At 54.0% G+C, this 23,583-nt stretch overlaps 2 protein-coding genes across 2 annotated transcripts in view; one reads left to right on the top strand and one right to left on the bottom strand.

Annotated features, from left to right (window-relative positions):
- FLCN (folliculin) overlaps positions 1–23,583 on the bottom strand; it is a 208,640-nt gene that overhangs the window by 27,916 nt on the left and 157,141 nt on the right. The gene's annotated exons all lie outside the window — the stretch shown is intronic.
- On the top strand, positions 1,940–8,829 carry NT5M (5',3'-nucleotidase, mitochondrial). The gene is made up of 5 exons (XM_051779185.1): positions 1,940–2,353; positions 5,682–5,782; positions 6,144–6,204; positions 6,599–6,713; positions 6,895–8,829. The coding sequence occupies exons 1-5, from the start codon at positions 2,090–2,092 to the stop codon at positions 7,050–7,052; spliced, it is 699 nt and encodes a 232-aa protein (XP_051635145.1). The 5' UTR covers positions 1,940–2,089; the 3' UTR covers positions 7,053–8,829.

The following is a 23,583-nucleotide window of genomic DNA, read 5'->3' as shown; positions in this document are numbered from 1 at the left end:
TACAGCAAAAAGTTGTCATAAGACAACTTTTGCGAGACGACAGCTTGGGAAAAGTACTAAAACTGTTAAAAGTTAACCTTTAATGAACAAAGCCCATGAGAGAGAAATGTGATGTTGAAACTGGACATTTGGAAACAAGGACCTTTTGCAGAAAACAGCAGATAAGGAAGAAGACTAACAAAGGCTTGATATTTGTGTTAGAAAATCCCTACCGGGGAAAAAGACACTAGAAAGATGAACTAATTAGCATAAGCAATGAGAGATTAATAACCAGTAGTGGATGGAATACTAATTAATGAAAGGGAATTATGTAATTTAGAACCAATGAACATTAATTAATTTGTTAAAAATGTATAAATACGTGAAAAAGGAATGAATTGGTGTTTATTCTTCCCGATGATTTTTGGAGGTATTTGGCAACAGAAGGGACCCACAAGGATTATCCAGTCCAACTCCTGGCAATGCCCAGGACACCCTAACAAACCCACCATGTGCCTGGCAGCGTTGTCCAAACACTCCTTGAGCTCTGTCAGCCCTGGGGCTGTGACCACTGCCCTGGGGAGCCATAAATTTCTATGTATTCCCTCCCTGCTTAGTCAGGAACATCCAGCTGTGTTGAAATCCCATTCCTCGCAGGGAGCAAAATGCCTCCAAGTGGGAGTGAAAGCACAACACAGACTTGAACTTCCCCCGTTTGCCCTCCCAGCCTCACTGCTGGGTTCACCACCCAGCCAGTTCTCCTTCCCTCACTGTGACCTTCCCCAGGTCACCTGATTCCTACAGTGCATTTTCATGCCCTTTCTATGATCCAAGGATAATACATTCCACTGGAAAACATTCTGGACTTGAAAAATTAAATACAGTGGAACTGTATTATTGCTGTCAAGCAAAATCTTTCCTTTCCCAGCTCAGCGATTGCCTAATCCTGTCAGTGCCACTTGGAGAGCTGCCCCTTCTCCATCAGTTTTAACCCTCACAGCACTTTTTGACCAGATCTTTGGTCCCGTGTCAGAACATTCGTGGTGCTGTCGGTGCTTCTTTGGGGTCCCGGAACCGGCTTTTTGGGCTCCGGCTTTTAAGGGTTCCTCACACCCCTGGCCACAGCGTGTCCCATCCGCGTGAACTGGCAGAAAAGGGTGTATTTTATGCAAAGATCACGTTACTGTGCCCCTACACATCTGCGCCCCCAAACCCCACCATCTCTGCAGGCAGGGACGGGCATGGGGGCAGAGGGCGGGATCGGGGACAGGGTCCGCAACAAGCGAAGGGAAATGGAGAATCCCCGAGACTGAAAGAGAGGGAAACTGAGGCCGGGAGGAAGGGAAAGGAGAAGGGGAAGGGAAGGGGAGGGCGCGGGGCCCGTGCAGCCTTAAAGCGGGCGGGCGGCGCGGAGCAGCCGCGCTGTCACAGGCGCTTGTGCCGCTTTAAGGCGGTGCCGGCGCTCCGGGCTCGGCCCAGCACCGGGAAGAGGAACTGGGCTTTGCACTGCCGGGTCGGGGCGAGCTCAGCGCCGGGCACCTCCGGGCACCGGCACCGGCACCGGTCCCCCCCCGCCGCCCGCCCCGCGCTCGCTGCCAGGGAGGGATGGGACGGGGAGGGGGAGGACGCGCTGGGCGCCAGGACGGGCCTTTGCATCCCCCCCGCACCCCCTCGCAGCCCCTCTGCTCCCCCTCGCATCCGCCCCTCCGCTCCTTGCTTCTGCTGCAAAAGGATGCGCTTGCCACGGCTGCCTGCTGGCGGGGTGCCTGCTTGAAATAAAAGCCCCTCTTTTAGCTGGAGAGCCCCCCATCTCCTTCCTCGAGCCCCTCATCCCCAGCCCTGAGACCCTTATCCCCTTCCCCAAGCACCCCATTCCCTGCCCTGATCCCCATCCACTGTCCTGAGCTCTCCATCCCTGAGCACCTGTTCCCTTTCCTCCCATCCTCTGCTCCAAGTCCCTCATCCCCTGCCCCAAGCCTCCCATCCCCTTCCTTGAGACCCCCATCCCCTGCCCTGAGCCCCTCATCTCCTTCCTCAAGTCCCCCTTCCCCAAGCCCCCTCCCATCTCCTTCCCGAAGCCCCTCATCCCCTTCCCCCAGCCCCCTCCACCATGATTTTGCTGAGCTGCTTCTTGCACCTGCGGCCCCGGCGCTGCAGCCCCTTGGCAGGGCTGGGCAGGGGGCTCGGCCCCGCCGGGGGGTCCCGCAGGGCCCTGCGGGTGCTGGTGGACATGGATGGGGTGCTGGCCGACTTTGAGGGAGGCTTCCTCAAGAAGTTCAGGGCCAGGTACCCCGACAAGCCCTACATTGCCCTGGAGGACCGGAGGGGCTTCTGGGTGTCGGAGCAGTACGGGCGCCTGGGACCTGAGCTGAGTGTGAGTTGTGCATCCCCCGGCTCTGCGTGTGCTCTGGTTGGGGCTGGAGCTCGGCCCCGCGGGACCCCCGGACCCCCAGGTCGTGGGTGCAGTGCTGGGGAGGGCTGTGGGTGCTGGCCAGAGCTCCCACCAAAGCACAGGTACAGGTCTGCACACAGGAGAGCTTCCAGTGTTGCCTTTTTTCCCAGAAATCCAGTGTCTTTTTCATAGAAGCATGGGATGGTTTGGGTTGAAAGGGACCTTAAAGCTCATCTCGTTCCAACCCCCTGCTGTGGGCAGACACACCTTCCACTAGACCAGGTTACTCAAGTGGTCTAGTGGTCTTTTTCCCTGCATTCATGGATGGAGATACATGCAAGGAAAGGAGATGTTTCAGAATATCGGTCTTAAAATACCTCGAATTGCATAGCTGGCTTTTTCTAGCTCTGATTTGGACACATGGATTGATACTGTTCCTAGATGGATTATTTAGCTCCTCAACAGCAAAGTGAGGGGTGGGATGCAGCACAAAAGTTGAGAGCAAATCATGCAATTAATGCTTCATGTAAGGGCTTACTTAAAATTAAAACAACCCCAGACCCTCCATGCCTGAAAATTACTGTATTCATTTTAATGATTAAAGCCTAAAAGCAGAAACTCTCTTTATGTTGTACTTTATCGTATTACAATGGGCTGACCATAGCAGAGAGTTGGTTTCTGCCTCTTCAAGTTTCTCATCTCATCCATGGATTGCAGTTGCACTGGTTGAAAGGTGTTACAGCAAATAAAAGTGCTCCTCTTTTTAGTAGGATGGTGGCTACAAGGAAAGGAGCGGGAATAAGGTCCGGAGCTCTCCCATGGGCAAAGTCCTAAACATCTTGATGAGCTAAAGAAATAACATGTCCTCTCTGGGTGGGATTGATGAAAGGGAAATGGAGAACGTCATTCATGCAGTAAAGCAGATGTTAAAAGTTTGGCAGGGGGTAATGCATGATAATGAATTTTTCCTCCTTGATCTTAACTACGTTGGATGTGTTAAATGAAGTGAGCTCATCTTGTGTCTGCTGTGATCATGTAAAACCACTGAAACCTTGGGCTGAACAAGGAACAAAATTTCTACAGATCGACCTCGGAGCAGTCCTGGTTTCAACCATGGTTTCAGAACAGGGATGAAGAGAACAGGATCTGCTTTGTGGATGTGGGCACATGGGCCATTCCAGTCCCCCTCCTCAGAGAGAACCATTGACCTGATATAGGGGACTAGAAAATAGAAGCTGAAGAGTCCAATGAGCTGCAGGTCCCAGCTCTTAAAGAGAGAACAGCTCAGCAATGCACTGAGCACACAGACCTGGAAGGATGGGAAGCCCTGGACAGGCAAGAAAATTCCTCAAGGGGAGACATAAGAAGAAGGAATTTGAGGGTGTGTCCTTCTGACACTTGGTGGGATTCCCAGCCCAGGGGATTTTTCCATCTGCTGGGCCAGCATGATGGTTGTGCCACAGAGAGTTATTCTGTCTCTGGGAGCTGAATGGGTCTTTTCCTCAAGATGAGCTTAGTTCTTCCCTCCTCAAGCTTGATTGCAAAATGCTTTTTGACATAATTGGAAGTGGGATAACTGCGGAAGTCCTTGCTGAAAGAAAACACTTCAATGGAGTTTGAAGTGCTCTGCTGCATCAGACTGTTTTTCAGGTGTCTCTTGTGCAACTGCAGTCAGTGTCTTAAAAATAGAACATCATTGCTCACTAATTTGAAGCAGAGCAACTGTAGTTTGAATATTTGCCTGACCCCATGGCAAACTTTTAAGGCAGCTGTTCTTGCCATGGAGCCAGGAGGCATTTCTGCTGGCTCTCTGCACAAGTCAATGTGTTTCATTTTGGACAGCCATGAAGAAGGCTTTTATTCCCTCCTCTGATCCACCGATGTTTTCTGCTGCTTGGGCAAAAGGAAAGAGTGAAACAGAGTCTCCTTCTTAAATTGGGTGTCTGGTCTTGTCATGTTACTTGGGATTTTTTGAGAAATACAGGGTTTGATTCTGGCATGTCATGTTAAAAGCTCAGTGCCCAAATATGTGATGGGTTGATGCATTTACCTTCCTGAGAGGAGGCGAGGTGTGCAGCCAGTGTCCTGGCACTGGCTAAAGCAGGATGGGACTCCTTAAGCGATCCTGTGTTCGCTCTGGGGTGTTGCTGCCCTGAGCTTTGTAGTTCCCAGTAAAGCCCCAGTTGCTCATGGTTGCCTGCTTTATTCCCCCAGTACAGGCATAGTAAAGGCAAAATGTGGTGGTTACTCACTAGATTCCCACACATCAGGCAGGAGGGAACTGCCAAGTGCCAGATTGCAAGAAGGCTGGGATGGGCTTGAAGTTCCTTTTGTCCCTATTCTCCTCCCTCAAATTTAGAAACAGAAGTGTTCAAAATGAAAATCAGTCCTTCAGGGCAGAGCTCCCTTCAAAACTTCTCCCAGCTGCATCTGCAGCTCCTCAGCTGCATCACAACGCCAGGACAGGGCTGGTTCTGCTTCTTCCCAGCTCTCCTCCCCAAGGACCTGGTGTTTGTGCAAAATAATTGCTTTCCTTGGTGCCTGACAAGCTGTTACCTGTTTGAGGCAGTGCAGGGGATGCTGTTCTTTAGAGCTGTGCTGGATCCATAGCAGGCAGCCCCTGGACTCTGCCCTCATCCCAAGGTTTTGCTCCCTGTGGTCTCATCTCTGTTCTCCCTGTGCTATACCGTTGCATCCTGGCTGCTGACCTGGATGTTAAGTGTTTCAAATCCTTGCCTGGAGATGCTCTATTTGCTTGGTAGACCTTGCCCAGGCATCCCTGAGGAAGAGCATCTGCATTCATCCTGACATGTGGTTCATCCTGTAATATATTTGCTCCTGGGAGAGCAGCCCGGCTGCTATTTTAAGTGATCTCATGGAGACAAATAGGCCAGACAGCATCTGTGCCTGAGCAGCATCACATTACAGCAGGGCTACCAGGCCACATCAGCTGGATCCTCGTGGGTCCATCCCTCTGGACCCACACCCAGGGTTTGGGTCAGATCTGGATAATCTCTTGTGTTTGGCCTTGAAGGAACGTGCTGCTCCCTCTGTATCTGGGGCTGCAGAGGCAAAACCAAGTCTGTTGCAGAGCATCTCCAATCTAAATTGGATGGAATGGGTGCAGATTGGCAGGTGGGGACCAGAGGCATCCACAGAGGCAGGGGGAGTTAGCAGGAGGGGACTGGAGCTGGTGCTCCCACCTTTCTCACTGTCACCATCCTCTATCCTCACAAAAGGTGAGGAAGACTTGCATGCCAGAAGAGTAGCAAGAAGCCCTGTGCAGTAACTGCTCTTTTTCCACTCACAGGAGAAAGCCAACAGCATCTGGGAATCCAAGAACTTCTTCATCGAGCTGGACCCGCTCCCTGGGGCTGTGGAAGCTGTGAAAGAAATGGCAAATTTGGCAGAGTGAGTAGGAACCTGCCCCGTGGTGTGGGGATGGACGAGGGAGAGGCTGTGGCTTTGCAGGCTCATCCACCTCCTGGCAGAAGAGCTGATACAACATCAGCATTAAAAATAAATTACTCCCAGCCAGCAGGCATGGGAGGAGAGAGAGGGCTTTGATTCCTGGAGCAGTCACCAAGAACATCAGCCATGTGCAGCCCCTTCCCGTCAGCTCTGCTCTTGTGCTGTGGGTGTGGGTGAGATCCTATGAGATGGGGGATTAAATCACCCTGGTTTGGTCTGTGTGTGGTGGGGGGTCACCTTCGGGGTCCTGCCTGCTCTGGCACAGAGTGACACTCTGCCCCTGTTTTTCTCCTCGTGGCAGCACCGACGTGTTCATCTGCACAAGCCCCATCAAGAAGTACCGCTACTGCCCTTACGAGAAGGTGAGCAGGTCCAAATCTCAGCTCCCCCTCCTGTCCAGGCTGCCCAGCAAAGCCAGCTGACCCCTATATGCCTCCAGCTGTAAAATGGCAACAACATTTCCCTGTGCCATCAGTTTTGTCCCTAAGCATCTTCACAGAGCAGCAGCTCCGCCATCAGCCGAGCTCTGCCATTTGCACACACTGAGGGTCTTGGTCTTAGGATTTCATCACATCAAAAGCTGCTGGGCTTTAAAAGAACTTGTGCTCCAGCAGCATCCAAATCTATCCCACTAAACAACTTATTAAGAGAGAGATTATCCCTGTGTAGGGGCCAGGGCTGCTTCCACTCCACCAAGCAGCCCCTGCCCCATCCATCAGCCTCCCCTGAGCTCACCCCCTGCCTCTTGCCTTCCAGTATGCCTGGGTGGAGAAGCACTTTGGCCCTGAGTTTCTTGAGCAGATCGTTCTGACGCGGGATAAGACGGTGGTTTCTGCTGACCTGCTTATAGATGACAGACCTGATATAACAGGTAAGAGGTGAGGGCTGAGGGAGTGCCTGGATGCAGCCAGTGATGGGTGTTGGTCCCTCCATGCTTGATTAGGCTCTTATCAGGGTTTTGTATCTTCAGGCTCTTCACGTTGGAGCAAAGTCAACCTCAGTGTCTCGCAGGGGAGTTGTCCACAGCACTGACCTCTCTCCTTGCTTTGCAGGGGCCGAGCTGAACCCCACCTGGGAGCACGTGCTCTTCACTGCCTGCCACAACAAGCACCTGCAGCTGAAGCCCCCCAGCCGCCGGCTGCACTCCTGGTCTGATGACTGGAAGGCCATTCTGGACAGCAAACGCCTCCCACCCGGCCAGGCCACCTAAACACCAGCCTCCCACGGCCACCTGGGGCTGCAGCCACCCCCTCGTGTCCCTGTGGAGTCCTGCTGAAGGCCGAAAGCATGGATGGACAGACAGGCAGATGCTGTCCCTGCTGTGGAGAAGAAGAGGAGGGTGAGCTGAAGCGCCACAGCCACCTGGACCTGGAAAACAGACCCCAGCTCAGCTGTACCACAAGAGACTGCAGCAGGATTGGCCCTGTGGACCTGACAGCCTGGCTCCTGGGGTTTCTGTGCTGCATCTGCACCCCCCACGAGGCCAGCCTGGCATTTCTGATGGACAAGGTCCCCCTCAGCGTGTCACTACCCTTGTCTGGTGCACTGCTGCTCCTCTGCCCATCCCCAAGAGAAAGGACATCCCAGGAGAGCCTGGCATCCCCACCCTGCCTACGGCACTGCCATAGGACAGCCACGACCTGGCTGTCCCAAGTGGGAGCTGGCACTGGACTGCCCCAGGCAAAGCCCCAGGGATGCCCCAAGTGCATCCCTGCTGACCCCACAGAGGCCATCAGCCCTCAGTGCTGTGTGTCTCCACGCTGTCTGGGATCCCACTACGTGCTCCTGGCCCAAGGACTTGCTGGCTGCAGGGGTAAAATTCCCCACTGGGACACATAGCCCCACGGGCAGAGGTGGTAGCCACGGCTTGGCTGAGATTAGCCACCCTGTGCTCCTTGCTCACACCTTTGGCTCTCCCCTCTCCTTTTGGCTGTCCCCAAAAGGACATGAGCTTAAAGCTACATAACCAACAAATAATCCAATTCAGCAGTGGCAGCCAGACCTCCCCATCTGGGACCTGGAGAGGTTCTGGAAGTGGTGCTTTGGAACCTGTGCCTTCCCTGGCTACTGCAGGAACAGGGACAGAGCCTACATTGACTTGAGGCTTTCTGAAAGCAGTTCTTTGTGGGGGGGGGTGCACAAAGTTGACATAATTGGCCCATGGTTGGCCCAAGGTAATGGGAGTTACATACCACAAGCAATTTTTTTTTCTTTTTTTACTGTTTAAACCACTGTGTGCTTCTCTGGGTGGTGAGTTTGCTTTGGGGAGGTATACTTGGGATGTGCAGCCACCTGAAATGCAGCTCCCTGCCAAGAGCTGCCTTGGATGCAGGGTTTGCAGGCTGGGAGCTGGGACAATGTGGGAGCACCATGGGCAGCCCCCACAGCTGCTGAGCATCACAAACCCTTCGGCTCCACCAGGCCCCCACTGGCTGTCAGCCCCTCTTTTGCAGCCGGGGTGGCTTCATGGGATCCAACCTGGTTTTTTCCCTATGGTACCATGTAAACACGAACTGCCCAAGCTCTCCAGAGCCTTCTCACTGCCCATCCTCGAGCCAAAACAAGCTGGCACATCATTACAGCAGCTGCTCAAACCTGTCTTCTTCCCCCAAGACAGGTGTGGACCCAAGGGATGTGGCTCTCTAGGGCCGGCGGGTCTTTTCCCTGTGCTGGGATATGATGCCAGAGACACCACACGGGTTCACACCAAATGCACTTGAAAGGAGAGCTGGAGTTGTTCGTGCTTGAGGCTCTGACTCGATGCACAGAGGTCCTGAGCAGGTAACTGGCCTGTTTGCTCCCACCACACTCGGGACCAGGAGGTGACTCTCCCTCACCGACGGATCAGCCTGTTCATCATTCAAGCCCAAATGTGTCCAGCTGGGATACACAGAGCTGTTATTTTTGAATGTACATTTATAGACCTGAGGCAAATGAGGAGCATTGCAATAAACACTGGGGTTGATTGTCATCCAGCTGCCTAGAAATGGAGTTTGGGTTTGCAGTTTCCAAGGCATAGATCTATATGGGAATGAGGGGGTCACCTCCAGGCTTGGGAATGTCCCCCTTGTCTAAAAAACCTGGAACCAGCCCTGCTACCCTGGCAGTGCCAGCACCCCATTAGACACTGTGGGCAGAAATAAAGCTGAGGGGTGGTTTTGGGAAGAGATCATCTTCCTAAAGGTCTTTTATAATAAATAAAGCCATGAAGTGTGTCTGCTGTTGGGCCACAGAGCAGAAGCTATTAAAGGGGCTGGCTCTCCCTGGGGTTTTGTGCCTTGTTGATCACTGCTGGCTGCTCCACATCCACACATAGAGGCTGTGAGGTGTCTGTGGGCTTCCCTTGCCCACCGTGGGGCCATGACACAAGGATCCCTGTGTGTGACCAGCACCTGCATGCTGTGAGCAATGCCATAGCCCAGCTGGACACAGGGGACCAAAGGCAGGGAGGAAGGACTTTAGGATCATACTAGCAGGGCTGGGAAAATCATAGGATCATGGTCAGTGCTACAGTTCATGCCTGAGATGTGTGTTTCTGGGCCTGAACCCTGCTCAGCTGTGGCTGGACAGCCTGAGGCCTGGCTCTGCTCCCCATGGCACCAGGTTCAGGAATGTACCATGAGAAGCAGTGAGACAGCGGGGAGGATTGGATATTGGCAGCAGGGTGTGTGGTCCTTGCACTAGTGTGACTCCAGGACATGACACAAGGTGTGAGCAGGTTCACATCCATGAGCTGGAAGTGCAGTTCTGCTGAAGCCAGGACACCAAGGGTTTCCCAGCCTTCAAGGGACAAGGTGATTTGGCTGCACTGGGTGTACATCTCCCCAGGGTGCTGCTGTGGGGGCCATAAAGCTGCCCCAGGGCTGGTTTGGGTAACAACCACCTCTTTGCCCTTCCAGCTGTTTCCTGGGGCTTCCTGGTACCAAGTGTTGGATCCCAATTGCTTCTCCATCCCTACTACCTTCACCCTGTACTGGAGGCCCTGGAGGAGACACTGTCCTTTCCTGGCACAGGGACAAAGGCAGAGGGTTTGACACCAGCTCTGCTCTGAACTGAGACTGCTGAGGGGGGGCACTGGGGCCAGGATTACATGTTTCCCAGTAAAAGATGGAGCAAGGTGGAGGACCACAGCATGATGGAACATCATGAACTGCTGGTCTGCAGATGTGTCCGTTCCTCCACGCTCTCCTGAGTACCTTTTTGTCCCTTGAAAAGCCTCAGGTTATAGATATTGCATATCTTCCAGGTGACAAGCACAGTTTCCAAGGCAGGCAGAGGCGGAGAGAGGGGGAACGAGGTGGTGGTGACCTGGCCCTGAGCACAGGGCATCGCTCCAGGCCAGTGCCGGTGGGAGCCTTCCCACCCTTCCTATGGGCAGGAGCTGCTGGACAAAGGTGCAAGCATCCACCTCCCTTAGGGGATTCACCCTGAGAGCATCCCACTTTGTCCCAGTCCTAGCTGGACTAAGCTTGCAGGGTCTGGCAGGGCAGGGGCAAGCGATGCTCACACCTGGATCCCTTGGAAGAAGTTGCCACGAGGGTGTTCATGAGCTCTTCCTCATGTTGGCTGATGCCCAAATAACTCCAAGAGATGTGAAATCCTGGTGAAGAGGGAAAGTGAGGAATGCAGGGGCCAGCTGGGGCCAGCCCTGACGCAAGGGCAGCGGGTGGTGTGGGACAAAGCCAGGGCAGGGGACGGAGGGAGGATGAGTCACCCAAATACGCAGGAGGGGAAGGAGTGAAGGCAGCGATGGCTCAGCTGGCGGCAGCTGGATGGGGCTTTGATCCTGCCACCATGCCCAATTTTGGGAGAGGAGTGTGATGGTACCCCAGGACCATTGCTGGAGTCAAAGTTTGGAGCCCTGTGGCGCCCACACAGTGTGGGCAGGACATCCATGTCAATGGAGTAGGAATATCCACTAGAGGGGACTGTGGGATCGTGTGTGGGAGAACACTGCTGCCAGCCTGTGCTGAGCAGATATTGCCAGTCCTCCTCCTAGCCCTCAGCCTTCCCAGTTATTCCAATGCCCTCTGCATCCCTCCTGCTGGGCACTGCAGGCCAGCTTACTGCAGGCCAGCTTACTGGGACCAACTGGAGCACAGTGGGGTACCGAGAGGTAGCTGCAGGCCCTGGGAAAATCATAGGATCATGGAAGGGTTTGGGTTGGAAGGGACCTTAAAGACCATCTAGTTCCAACAGGGATACCTTCCACTGGACCAGGTTGCTCAGAGCCCCATCCAGCCTGGCTTTGAACACTTCCAGGGATGAAGGATTGTGAAATGTGGAACTGGGGAAATGTGGGAATTGGGAAATGTGCTAGGCTGGCCCCTGCCAGCTGCTGAGCCCCCTCCTGGACACTCATTTGCTTCCTCCCCGGTGCGATAAGGCAGAGAATGGGATGGGCAAAAGCATGAACAACTTGTGGGTTAGAAGATGAACGAGGGGTCTTTAGGGTCCATATAGAAAACCACAGGCTGCAGGCCCCTGACCACCCAGGGCATCCCTCTTCCTCCTCCGTGCCTCCCTGCTCAGCTCTGCCCCTGCTTCCCCCTGGGCTCCCACAACTCTCCCAAGGCTGAGCTGCTTGTCCTGTCCCTGAAAGCCTGAAATCCCCCAGGGACCTGGGACATTACTTTGCCTTTTCCTCTCACTCACCCTGAAGCCAGAGCCTGTTGAGGGGAGAAGAGTAGGGGCAAAACTGCCAGTGAGGAGGACAGGCAGAACCTGGCAGTTTCCACTTGCCCTTCTCTTCTACTTAGATAACACAATATTGTTTCCATCCTGGTTGGATTAATGGGATTTGCTTCTCTATTGGTACACAGGGACTTAAGTAATGCACTCCCCAGAGAGGAATCAACTGCCCTCACTCCAGCAGTGCTAGGGAGGCCAGAGCAGTGCCCATGGTGATAGGCTGCACCAGCTTTCTCCTGTCCCTCAAGGCTCCACACACATTAAGCCCATTCTCCTGGCAAAAATCTTGCAAAATGTTTATTTGTGACTATGTTAACAAACATGCTTGGGAAACATGTTGTATTTAGATGTGAGCATGCCACCTTCTCCCTGCCTCCCTGGGGCCAGGACTGTGGGCAATGTGGGGCCAGGGCTCACAGCTGCCAAAAACTGGCTGACGCTGCACTGGGAGCACCGCCGGGACCGGCAACCCCGAACACGAGGCCCCCTCGCCTCCTGCTCCCACCAACCACCAAACCTGCCAGCAACATCCCACTGGCACATTTTTCCTGGAGGTTCCCAGCTAATGGCTTTTTCCTAGAGGTCCCCAGCTCGTGGATGCAGCTGGGGAAAGAGTCTGACCACGACCTCGTAGAACCCTGCTGTCCTGCAGCTGCTGGCACATGGACACAAGGGCTCCAGGGATCCCGTCCAGCCCTGTAAACATCCGTCATAGGGGAGGGCACTGGTGTCAGGCCACCCTGTGGGCAGAGACCAGTGGAGCTGAGCTTGCACACCCCACTTCCATGAGCACCCTTGACAGTTCTGAGCTCGTCCCCATCCCTCACCCACCTGCTTCTCCTCATCTGAAGGGTGTCAGAAATGATCCTGGGATGGAGAAAGTGTCCTGGGAGAAATGGTGCTGCTCCTTTCCCAGATGAGACTCATCCTGAATACACACTATTTTAAACTCTAACTTGCCAGATTTGTGGGAACTTGCCTCAGCTGTGTCTGGGTCCAATCCCCCATATCTGGGAGTCTGCATTCAGCATCCATAGGTAGCTGGGGCTGGAGCTGGGTCTGGTTTCCCGAGGTCCAGGGGAGGGAGATAAAGAGCAACAACTGAAGGGCTGTGAGTGAGATACCAGATGAGAGCACTTGAGATTCTATGGATATATAACCGGCTGTTCCCAAGCCCCACAGGTCCCCTGTGACCTGCTGGGTGCCCATGGCATGTTTCCATCGTGTCATCCCAGTGGGAGTCCCAGCCGGGCAGCACCTGCTCTTCCTTCACTGCTTACATATCCGTGCAGTGAGTCATCCAGTGGCTCTTGGGGATGGCTTCAAAACACCAGAAGACTCAGAAAAAGTCCCAAAGGTGCTGAGAGATGCAGCAGGAGCAGATGTGGATGCTGGGAATTGGTTTCTGTTTAGTAAAAGTGAGTCAGGGGGGCCCCATTGCGTGTGCCAGGGGATGTGTGAGGATGAGGAGCAGCTTGTGCTGCACGAGGTGAGCCCTTTCCAGGAGAAGGGATGGGAAAGGCAGGGACCTGCTGCACAGCAAAGCTCAGTGCTGTCACCAGGGTTGGAACTGGATGGTCTTTAAGGCCCCTTCCAACCCAAACCATTCCATGTTATTGCTGCTGAGGGCACCGGCTGAGAGCAGGCAGCAGCCAGCCCCAGCTCTCAGCCAGCTCCCCATCCCAGTGGGACTGGGATCACTGGTGCCTGTGTTACCCTTTGTGGTCCTGTGCCCACCTACGTGGGGCTTTTGGCCGGGCACCAGCCGGGAAGTCGCTGGATCATCACCTCACCCCAGCAGGTCTGCAGAGGCGAGCTGTGCCCCGTCCCCCTGAGGGCCCTGCTTGCTCCCCCTCCCAGTCACAGCCACGCCAGCTGATGACTCCATCCGCCCTGAGGAAGCATTCCTGAAGCTTTCCAGGTGTTACTACCCCTCCTCCTGCAGTCATCTTCTTTGGTCTCAATCCCAGACCCTCAGGCTCCCCACAGCCTCTGGAAAAGCAAACTCTTGCCTGGGATGCCTGTTTTATAACAGATTTTCTTTTTCCAGTCTAGCAGCGTGGTCCCACAGCTGTGCTTCCTGCTCATGTATCTCATACACATCCTTTCTTATCCCAGGGAAAGTGCTCCTGGGCTGGCTTCTGGGGGCAGACACTGGTGCCTGTGGCAGCTGCAGCCACCCAGGCACGTCCCCTCGCTGCATCTCAGAGCACAGATGATGTGTGTTGGGACTGCTTCATTCCTGAGCTGGAGCCAGTTCATTCTCTGCAGGACATACCAGTCTTCAAGGAGACATGTCTGACTATATAAATGTCACTGGTCTGGCATCTTCTTGGTCCAAAATTGATCTCTAGGTTACACATGACTTTTCAGATTAGGAAAGTGGAGGCACAGAGAGTGATCTCGTTCCTTCCCATGTAGTGGGGCTGGGACTGCCACACCTATGCGAGACAGGAAAGGGAGATGAGTGTCCCACCTTGACTGGCACGAGTCAGAGCCTGGCCCTGTGATGGGATTTCATAAACAGAGACCACTAAAATGTCCACAAAAAAAGGGCAAAGCTTGATTTCTGCTCCTCGTGGCTTTGCCTCAGGGCACGATGACACACTCCAGCATCCCCCTCTCATCAGACCCCCCTGCACAGGGCTTCTGCAGCAGTGAATGTTGGCTAAAAGGGTTTCAGAAGCACCCAGACCTTTAGGGCTGCATGTTCCCAAGAAACCACAAACCCTCCTGCACCTCTTCCCCCAATTTTGCAACACTGCAGCTCCAGTCCTGAGTCAGTACCCATCCAGCCCTAGAGATCCCACTTTGCCACGTGTCTGTGAACACGTTGAACGTGCCCACAGGAGTGTTTCAGGTCCAGCACCTGCTTTCACCACACAGCATTGTTTCCCCAAAGCCTGGGAGAACAGCAGCAGCTCCACATAATCTGACCCCTGTCAGACCCAGCCGGCTCTGTCCTGCTCTGAGGTGGTTGTTTCATCCCAAACTAGCTAATTCTTGCTGCTTTTTTTATTCTTGCTTTTGAAGGAGGGAGGGGAGAACAAAACAGCCCTTGGGGTGAAGTTACCTTCTTAATTAACAAGGCTGAGAGCTTTGCAGACATTGTGCAGAAGGAGAGAAAAATAAGGAAAACTGGGCAAAACCGGAAAGGATTGGGTTCAGTTGTCAGACCAATTAACCTAGATCTGCGCTCTCCCTCTGGATGAATAGCTCGTTACTATGTAATTGCTCGGGCCCAGCTCCTGATTGAGAGAAATTAAAATCAGACACTTAACAAGGCAACCTGGTGTGGAGATGGGATGTGGGAGCTGCCTGGGGATGCCATGCACAAGGCAAAACTGAGCAAGAGCCCAAGCTTAGAGGATCTTGCTGAAATCAGCATTATCTGCACCATTTGCACCATTCTGGACTCAAAGCATGGCTGGGCTGGGGGTAATTTGGAAAGGCCCTGGAGATGGTGAGAGGTGGAAGACCCTGATTTAGCCAAGCACTTCTGCATCTGCATAATTACAACATAGCTGCAGGTCCAGCTCAACTCAGCATGGGATTTGAGTGAGACGTGGTGTGCTCAGTCAGGAACAAAGTGATTTGGGAGCTCTTTTGTCTGCAGAAGAAATAAAATTCATTGTAAGCCCTTCTTGACTCTGCGTTAGGACCCATCTGCCCAGAGAGGAGGAAAAATTCCATTATTTTAGACTTTTAAATCTATACCTATTAAAAGAAGCCACTAATCCTAATAAATCAGCCTGGGAAAACCAGCCTGTGCCATAGCTGAGCACACTCTTCCATGTGTAGGGCTCACGTGCAGTGGGAAATTCGAGCGCAGTGTTTGGGAAAGGACGGTGCTTTCAATATTAGCTTAAGAGTAGGCAAACATGTTTTCCTGCTGTTGAAGGAGAAGGGGATCTCCTTGCAGGAGCCTTTCCCACCCCCCCTCTGGTTTCATCCACCTCTTTTCCTGCCTACGAACTACCCCTGGAGTGAGGGAGCTCTGCAGAAAGCCCCACGCCTGGCTGCACCCTGGCACCGCTGGCCCGAGGTGCGATAGCAGCTCTGCTTCCAGCTGAGCCCCACCAGCACTGTCCGGCTGCTGCAGCAGCTGCTCGCCCTCCTGAATCACCCTCAGGAATCCCCCCAGGAATTTTTAGGGTGCTGCTCCTGTGTCTGGTTCGTGTTGGTGGCCAACTTGTTTTCAGCCGTGTGGTCAGGCCACCAGCACTGACCCCCACCCTTAGCCAGACCACGCTGTGGTGTGTGCTTGCTGTGCAACACAAAGCTGGTATGCTTAAAGAAAAAAAAGCCCTGGATACCTTAAATTAAGCAGTTTTAGCTTATCCTGGTAGCATCCTCAGCTGCTGTGTCCAGTGCCTGCTGTGTCAGTCACCACATCCCTCAGTTCACACCCCGGGTACAGCTTTAACCCACCCGACTCGCCCCAATCATTCTTGGCATCTGCTTGAATTTTTGCTAATGACCTGGGTGTCTCAAGAGCTCATAAAAACTGCCACAGGTAGACCAGGAAAGGGTGAGAAGATCCCAAGCCAACACTTTATCTCCAGCCAGAAAACCCCAAAGACTCCGGCAACACGTGCCTTTAGGAAAACCACCAGTGCTCTGGCTATGGCTACACCACGTGTATTTATTGACATAGAAAACAGCCGCCGCGTGTTTTCCAGCTCCAGGCGCAACCTACAGCCACCAACACCCTTCAAACATGTCTCTCCCAAGATGCTTGACACCTGCTGTGATCCAGGAGAGTCTGAAGGGTCCATCCACGCTTGGGCGGTTTCATCCGACGGCGAACTGGGCTCAGGATTTTCCTGCGAACGCCCCAGGATTAAATTAAAGAGGATTTAAGCAGATGGTCGGTTCTCTGCTCGTCGTAGTTTGCGAAATGGGAACCATATCACTGAATTGTCTGCCTGCACTAATTAATGTTTGTACAGAGCTCTGCGCTGCAAACCGCTGCCGACGTGCTAACTGCTGTCATTAGTATTATTACTAAGCTGTTTATGCCTGTTCCAGTGCTTTCTCTCCTTGTCCCAAAGGGCTTTGCCTCTTTCCTGTGCAGATGTAGTGGGCTAGGAAGAGGGATCAGCCCTCCCAGGCTCTGGCTGGCTCTATTCTAGGCTCAGACCCCCTGTTTGCGGGCAAAGCCCTCTGGCTGTGCCAGCAGCACCGGCTCCATGGTGAAGGCAGAAGCAGCAAGGACCAGGGGGTTCTGCCCAGAGATGGGGTTTAGTATGATCCTGCCCAGCCCTGGGTGAGGTGGTTGTCTCACTCTCTCTCTCTCTCTCTCCCTCTCTCTGCCCCTCCTGACTGCAAAATGGACAGGATGTTGCTTCCCTGCCTCCATGTTCCCTCAGGGAAAGCTTTTTTGTGCTTGTAGGGGCTATTTGCATCCTTCCCTCTGTCACTGCACAGCAAAGGGTTTTGTAAGGGAAGGGAGGGATCACTCATCCTTCCTAATGACCTAAGAGGAGACTGAGGCGCAGAGGAGCTCAGTGATGGATGAGCTCAGCCCTGCTCTGTGACAGGCCCCTGTCCCTGTGCAGTAACCTGGCAGTAACGTCTGCTGCCACTGGCAAGAAGGGACGATGCATTCCCTACAAATAACCATCCTGCAAGACAGTGTTCTGAAAAGCTGCAGGATGGCTTCCCTGCTCAGTGAAGTCTTCAGCAGAGAAGCAGCTCACAAAAAGTCATGGATGCTGCCTCTGGAAAGCAGTGAAAGGGCAGTGATCTGCTCATGGGCGCACAGAGCAGCCAACGCTCCCCAAAGCCACGCTGAAACCTCCAAGCACAAGATCGTAGAATCATGGAATGGTTTGGATTGGAGGGCACCTTAAAGGTCATTGAGTTCCAACCCCCTGCCATAGGCAGGGACACCTTCCACTAGACCGGGTTGTTCCAAACCTTGTCCAACCTGGCCTTGAACACTTCCAGGGATGGGGCAGCCACAGCTTCTCTGGGAAGTTCCAGTCCCAGGCACAGATCTTTATCCCAATCAGTGTTTCCGAGATGCTGCCCTGAAATCCTTTGCTCAATTAACCTGACCAGGCAGGATGTTCCTGAGCATCCCCACTGGAATCTTTTGGACAGCAGAGTGACTTTCATGATTCAGTAGTGAAATAAACTGCCCAAAACACAAAACTGGGGCAGCATCTGAGAGGGACCAACTGAAATACAGAATGTGCTGAGCCAGGTACCCAACCTGCTACAGGGACACAGCAGGCAGTATCCCCACCCCTGATCTCTCAGGGTGAGAAGGGCACCCTCACTGCTGTCACCTGCCCAAGCAGGGAGATGACTGGGGTGAGGACTGATGTGATGCTTCCAGTGGGAAGTTTAGGGTGTGAATCATCCTTATTTTCCCCCCATAGCAAGTGCGTGAGTTGAAATGAGACTCAGGAAGCTGGATGTGGGATGCAGGCAGAGCAGGCACTCCCAGAGTGGGAACAGGGATCACTCCAGCCTGTCCTGGCCTCACTCTTGCCCTGGGCCAAGCTGCATTCAATTCACAGAGGTTGTTTAGCCCAAACAAAGAATAGCAGGGAAAACAGCCCCAGCAAGCAGGCGATCAACATTTTCTGCGTGGTTTGAATTATCCATGACTTTTGACCCAAGATTAAATCTAGTGTGTAACTGGTGGTTGTATATTGAGTCATATGAGCAGGCTAATCGCAGGAACCCCGCGTTCTCCAAACAGCCTGCACCCCGCCAGGGCCGACTGCGAGCCGCTCACGTTTTCCAGCTGGAGCACCCTGCAGCTTTTGCATCATCCTTTTAATTCAACACTCACAAAGCATTTCTTTTCGTCCCACGGTATCTAGAGCCCGGAACAAAACAAACCCAGCGACGCCTTGAGTGGCCAGCCCAAGGAAGCCAGATTTCCTAGGAAGTTTTGCCTCTGGGTGGCTGCTCCAGTGTCTAGCAGAGGGCTGGGCTCACGCCGCAGTGTTTTTCTCAGCAGGAGCTGTCTCTCCATCCACAGTTCTCCCGATGCGCATAGAAATTGCCTTTTGACTTCTACCTCCAGTGCAATTTGGGTGAAAATGAGCACAGGAGTTGGAAAGTATTAGTGGGGGGTATGTGGTAGGAAAATGGGCTCTCCTGGGGTGCAATGTCTGCTTTGAAACCCACTGAGAAGGCAACAGGGCTTGGCACAGCATGGCCCCTGCTCTCCCCAAACTAATTTTTAGTAGTTTGCATGTCCCTTCCCTCTCCTTAGGGCTATGGGTGGCTGAACCCATTCACCTCTCCCCGAGAGCCTGGCTAAGAGCCGAGAAAAGCCATTATCAGCCAGAGTGATCAGGTAATACTCCAGTGAGTGCAGTCCTGTGGGATCACAGGGTATTTCCCAGCACCAGTGACCGGGAAGGGACTGGCAGAGCCCGTGTGTGCTGGAACTCTTTGCCATCCCTCTTCCCAGGCAGGTTGGTCAGCTAGGCCAGCCTGGGGACCTGTGGAGGACCCAAAACAGGGATGATCCAGGGTCTGCCCAAACTCTGGTGAGTGGGAAGTGTGTTGGAAAAAACCTGTATTGTGCAGAGGCTTGCACACCCAGGGTTGGTAGCAGGGACCTCGCAGGAGCAGGGCAGGGAGGGATGCACAGGGAGCATGGAAGGAGCAGGATGAGGGTCCCACTGCCCCAGATCCATGCAGGTCCAGAGATGGGGGAGAGACACCTGGCTTTTTGCAGCAAGGATGAATTAAGGCTAAATCCTCCATTTCCTCCTGCAATAACTCACTGGCTGGTAGAAACCCAGCTGGAAGAGCATGACCTCGGCATGGGCTGGTTGTGTATCTGGTATGGAGCTGCTCAAGAGGCATTTCATTACCAAAGGCTCTTTGTCTGGAAGGCCAGCCACTGTCCCCAGCTGTCCCAAGAGGGATGCTGGTGATGTGGGAGATAGGGAAGGTTTCAGCCCCAGGTTCAGGAGAGGGGCAGCTCCATCCCAATGGCCCCAAACCCACCTGAGGTGCCCAGGGGATGGTGATCCCCACCCAGTCCCCCAGGCAGTGCTGGCTTCAGTGTGACCCCACATGCCCCAGCACTCCCAGTGTCTCCCAGTTCATGGTAGCCCTAAAATCTGCACACCCCATCCCATCTCAGGGACCCCTCCGTGTCCCCTTGTGTTCCATCCCACCCCCCAGGAGAGTGACCAGTTCCTTGCTGGTCTGAACTGGTGCAGGCATCAGCACTGGGCTTTCATCTGCTCTCAGCCAAGGTGGTTCTGCATCACTTTGCAGTGAAAATAAAGAAACAGCTGGAGGGGAAAAATTCCTGCTTAGTAAACAGAGCTGAGCAACCACAGACCTCTCACCCAGGAGAGGAGGAGGAGGGCAGGGACAGTGGAGCTGCCTGGGAGCCCTCAGGGTTGGATTTCGACACCCTGCATAAGACGGGATGCTTGTGCTGAATGTATTTAATTGTCTGGGTCCCAGCCCCATGTGCAGCGGGGCGACTGTTTGGTCTGGCCACAGAGCCCTGCACTGATAAGAAGAATCCAGGCAGGAAGGGAGCAGTGGTGGTTGAGGGATGAGGGGAAGTGGTTGGGATCTGTGGTCAGCACTCAAGGCTGGCCTTGTCCTCTCCCTTCTCTGCTTTTTTGCAGTGGAGGGCAATGGTGCAAAGAGAAGCTGTGCCTGGAGGGGGATCCCCAGGCCCCCTTTGCTTGGGAGCCCCGTATTTCCACAGCCCCTCTGCTTTGTGTTCTTGCTCAGCGATTTCCCTGAGTCCAACACAATATCTGCTGCCACTCACCCCGATTTGTGTTGCCTTTGGGTCACCTGGTGTCCCTGCTGGCAGTGCCAGCTCCCATCATGGGATCTCATCTGCATGGGGCAGATGAGCAAAGTCCTGAACTAGAGGCAAAATGCTGTGTTATAAAATCTCACATCTGGTTTTTTCCACAAGGGGAACGGATGACTGAACACATGCACCCTGTCACCCATCCCATGGATGCCATCGCTGTCCTCAGGGGATACTTCTTTGACCCCTGAGCTTTGTCCCACATGGCCAGGTAAGGTCATGTTGGGACAGTCCTGATGTCGGGGTTCCTTCAGCGCTGGCTGTGACGGCTCCGTCCCACTCCACCTCCACCATAAATCACAGCAGGCCATAAATCCCTGCCAGCACTCACAGACCCATCCCCAGGGAGGGCAACGGTTCAGCCCTGAGGCAGCAAAAACACGTATCATGTTTTTCATAGAGACAGTATCACTCAAAGTCACAAACAAGAGCCTGGAGCAGGGGGTGTTGGCACCGCGGACCTCGGGGCGGCACCGATCCAGCCGGGCCCGTGCAAGGACAACTCGGGGCACAAACCTTTGGCAGGGCAGATACTCCCAGCTGAATCCAGTCCCTGACTCGGCTTCTACGTGAATCCTCATGCCAGCACAAGGAAAAGGGACTGAGCAGGGCAATGGGGGCACAGGGCAGCAATGCATAGTGTTAGAGGGGTTCAAGGAAATGCCGGGTGTTCCTGCCCTGCAGGGGGGCTGAGGCCAAAGGGAACAGGGATGGAGCTGCCCCGGTTGTCCCTACTCCTTTCCTAGCTCCATCCCCAGCCCCATGATTCACAATCCCCCCCCCATTCCCAGCCCCATAGCAGCTCCTGGCCAAGAGAGGACCTGTCCACCCCCAGCTCTGGTTGAGCATTGCCAGGAGAAGGATTTGGGAGATTTGAGGAGATTTTGGATCAAACACCACAGGACACACAAACGGTCTCCCACTGGCTTTCCATGGCACAGGTGGTTGAGATCAGGCTTTTATTTTCCTAGTGAACTCCTCAGTCCCCACTGCAGAGATTGCATGGAAATCTTGAATTTCTTCCAAAAAAACCCTGCCCAGGTCTGCAAAAGGTGCTATGAATTTGTCACTCAAAAGGTTAAATGGGGTCTCAGCACACAAAAGGAGCAGGAGATCATGGAGGTGAGCACGAGTGGCTCACAGGAGTTATCGGGCCCATCCCAGGGATTTGCCAGGAAGCACTGAAGGAGCCTCCGTGCCAGCAGCGCAGGCACGTGAACCAACGTGGCAGGACCCGTGTCATTTCTCATCACTGGCCACTGCACAATCTCTTCCACAGGAACCAGGCAGATTATTTCTCCATTTGTGGGTGTGGGAGGTTGATAAGGAGCGCGGGGCAGGAAGCAGAGACAATTGAGTTTTTTGTCCTTGGGGTTGCCCCGGGGCAGGCAGTGGGTGACAGCGAGGTGCCAGGTCCCCACTGGCCATCCGGGTTGTGGTCATTTGCCTTTTCTTACGGAAATATCCCTTTCCACACTGGAGGAACAAAATACTCCCATCATCTTCTGCCTGCCCACCTCATGGTTGATATATCAAGCTAACTGCTGCCAGCCCTGTGCAGGGAGAGGCTGCCTAGAGGTATCTTCCTAATTCTGGTGCACACTGTCTCCAATTTCCCTGGGTAAGGACCAGTTGACCCTGCTTATGGTCGGATATGGGGTTCAACCCTGTTTTTCCCCATTTTTTGGGCATAAGCATGGCCTTACTGCAAGACGTAGCTGCTCCCTGCCCTCCTGACCCCAGCTGTGTCCCCATAGCACAGTCCAGGATCACTGCCAGTGGCTCCTTGGTGGCCAGGAGCTGGGTTTTAGAGGTGAGACAAGGTGTGGACACTTACATTCCTCGTACGCTGGTTTTCTAGTTCAGTGCCTGTGCCACCCAGGGCAACAGTCACGTTTTGCGTGGAGCAGCAGCACAAACTCCCTGACCTCCCTGGGGCTCCCAGGCACGTGAGTCGTGGTGAGAGCCAGCAGGGCTTCCAGCTGAAGGCTGAGTGAAAGCCACTCGTCCCCAATGGTGGCCCCAGGGGAGCATCCCCAGCCAGCCTGGCTGCAAGACAGGACGTGGGGAGCTTTGGGATCTGCCGCCGAAGGACAGAATGGGGAGAGTACAAGGGTGCAGAGACACTGCCCAGGGTGTCAGAGCCTGGTCCCCACCCCCACCACAGCTGGGATACCATAACATCCCAGGAACAGCCTGAAGGTCCCGTTCCAGCTCCCGGACTGAAAACAAAAGTGCATCTTGTTCCCATCCTGTTTTCAAAGCCAGAAAGGTCGGGGCTGCGAGAGCCCTGCCAGGCTGGGCAGCACTGCCAGCTCCATCCGCCTGCTCCAACCTCAGCTCACACAGGAATGGATGCATCCCCCTGCTCCTCCTGGACACACAGCCCCTTGCTGGCAGTGCCAGGCTGGGGACAGCTGGGGCCCTCCCCGAAAGCCTGAGTTTGGAGAATCTTGCACCCAAGTTCATGTTTTCATTCCTGCTCCCTGCACTGCATGGTGAGAGGGAAGGGAAGAACAATGTGGATCTGATGGAGCGGGTTCAGAGGAGGCCACAAAGAAGCTTCCAGGGCTGAAGCACCTCTGCTCTGGAGACAGGCTGGGAGAGGTGGGGTAGTTCAACCTGGAGAAAGTTCCAGGGACACCTTAGATCTCTGACAATGCCTAAAGGGGCTCCAAGAAAGCTGGAGAGGGACTTGGGACAAGGACATGGAGTGACAGGACAAGGGAGGAATAGCTTCCCACTAACAGAGGGCAGGGTTAGATTGAATATTGGGAAGAAATTCTTGGCTGTGAGGGTGGTGAGGCCCTGGCACAGGTTGCCCAGGGAAGCTGTAGGTGCCCCATCCCTGGCAGTGTTCAAGGCCAGGTTGGACAGGGTTTGGAGCAACCTGGACTAGTGGAAGGTGTCCCTGCCCATGGCAGGGGGATGGAACGGAATGACTTCTGAAGTCCGTTCCAACCCAAACCTTTCTATAACTCTGTGTGTGGGAATGCTGTGTCCAGGAGGACCACACCATGGAACCCCCATGCCCAGCACAGCCCAAAAACCTCCAAAACCCTGCTGCAAGTCACTGTCAGCTCCTGGGATCTGCCCTGCCATCATGAAGGGATTTCCTAATATACCTCCAAATCCCCCAAGCCCCAAGAATGCTTTGTTCTTGTTAGATGGGGCCATTGTTAGAGGGGCTGGTGCTGCTGGCACTGAGGGCTCCATGGGCAGCCCTCCT

Source organism: Manacus candei, unplaced genomic scaffold (genome assembly GCF_025592945.1).
Source record: "Manacus candei isolate 608988 ecotype Guabito, Panama unplaced genomic scaffold, ASM2559294v1 h1tg000002l, whole genome shotgun sequence".
NCBI lineage: Eukaryota > Metazoa > Chordata > Aves > Passeriformes > Pipridae > Manacus > Manacus candei.
Note: the sequence above shows the minus strand (reverse complement) of the source record. Positions and strands in the feature narration are given on the sequence as shown.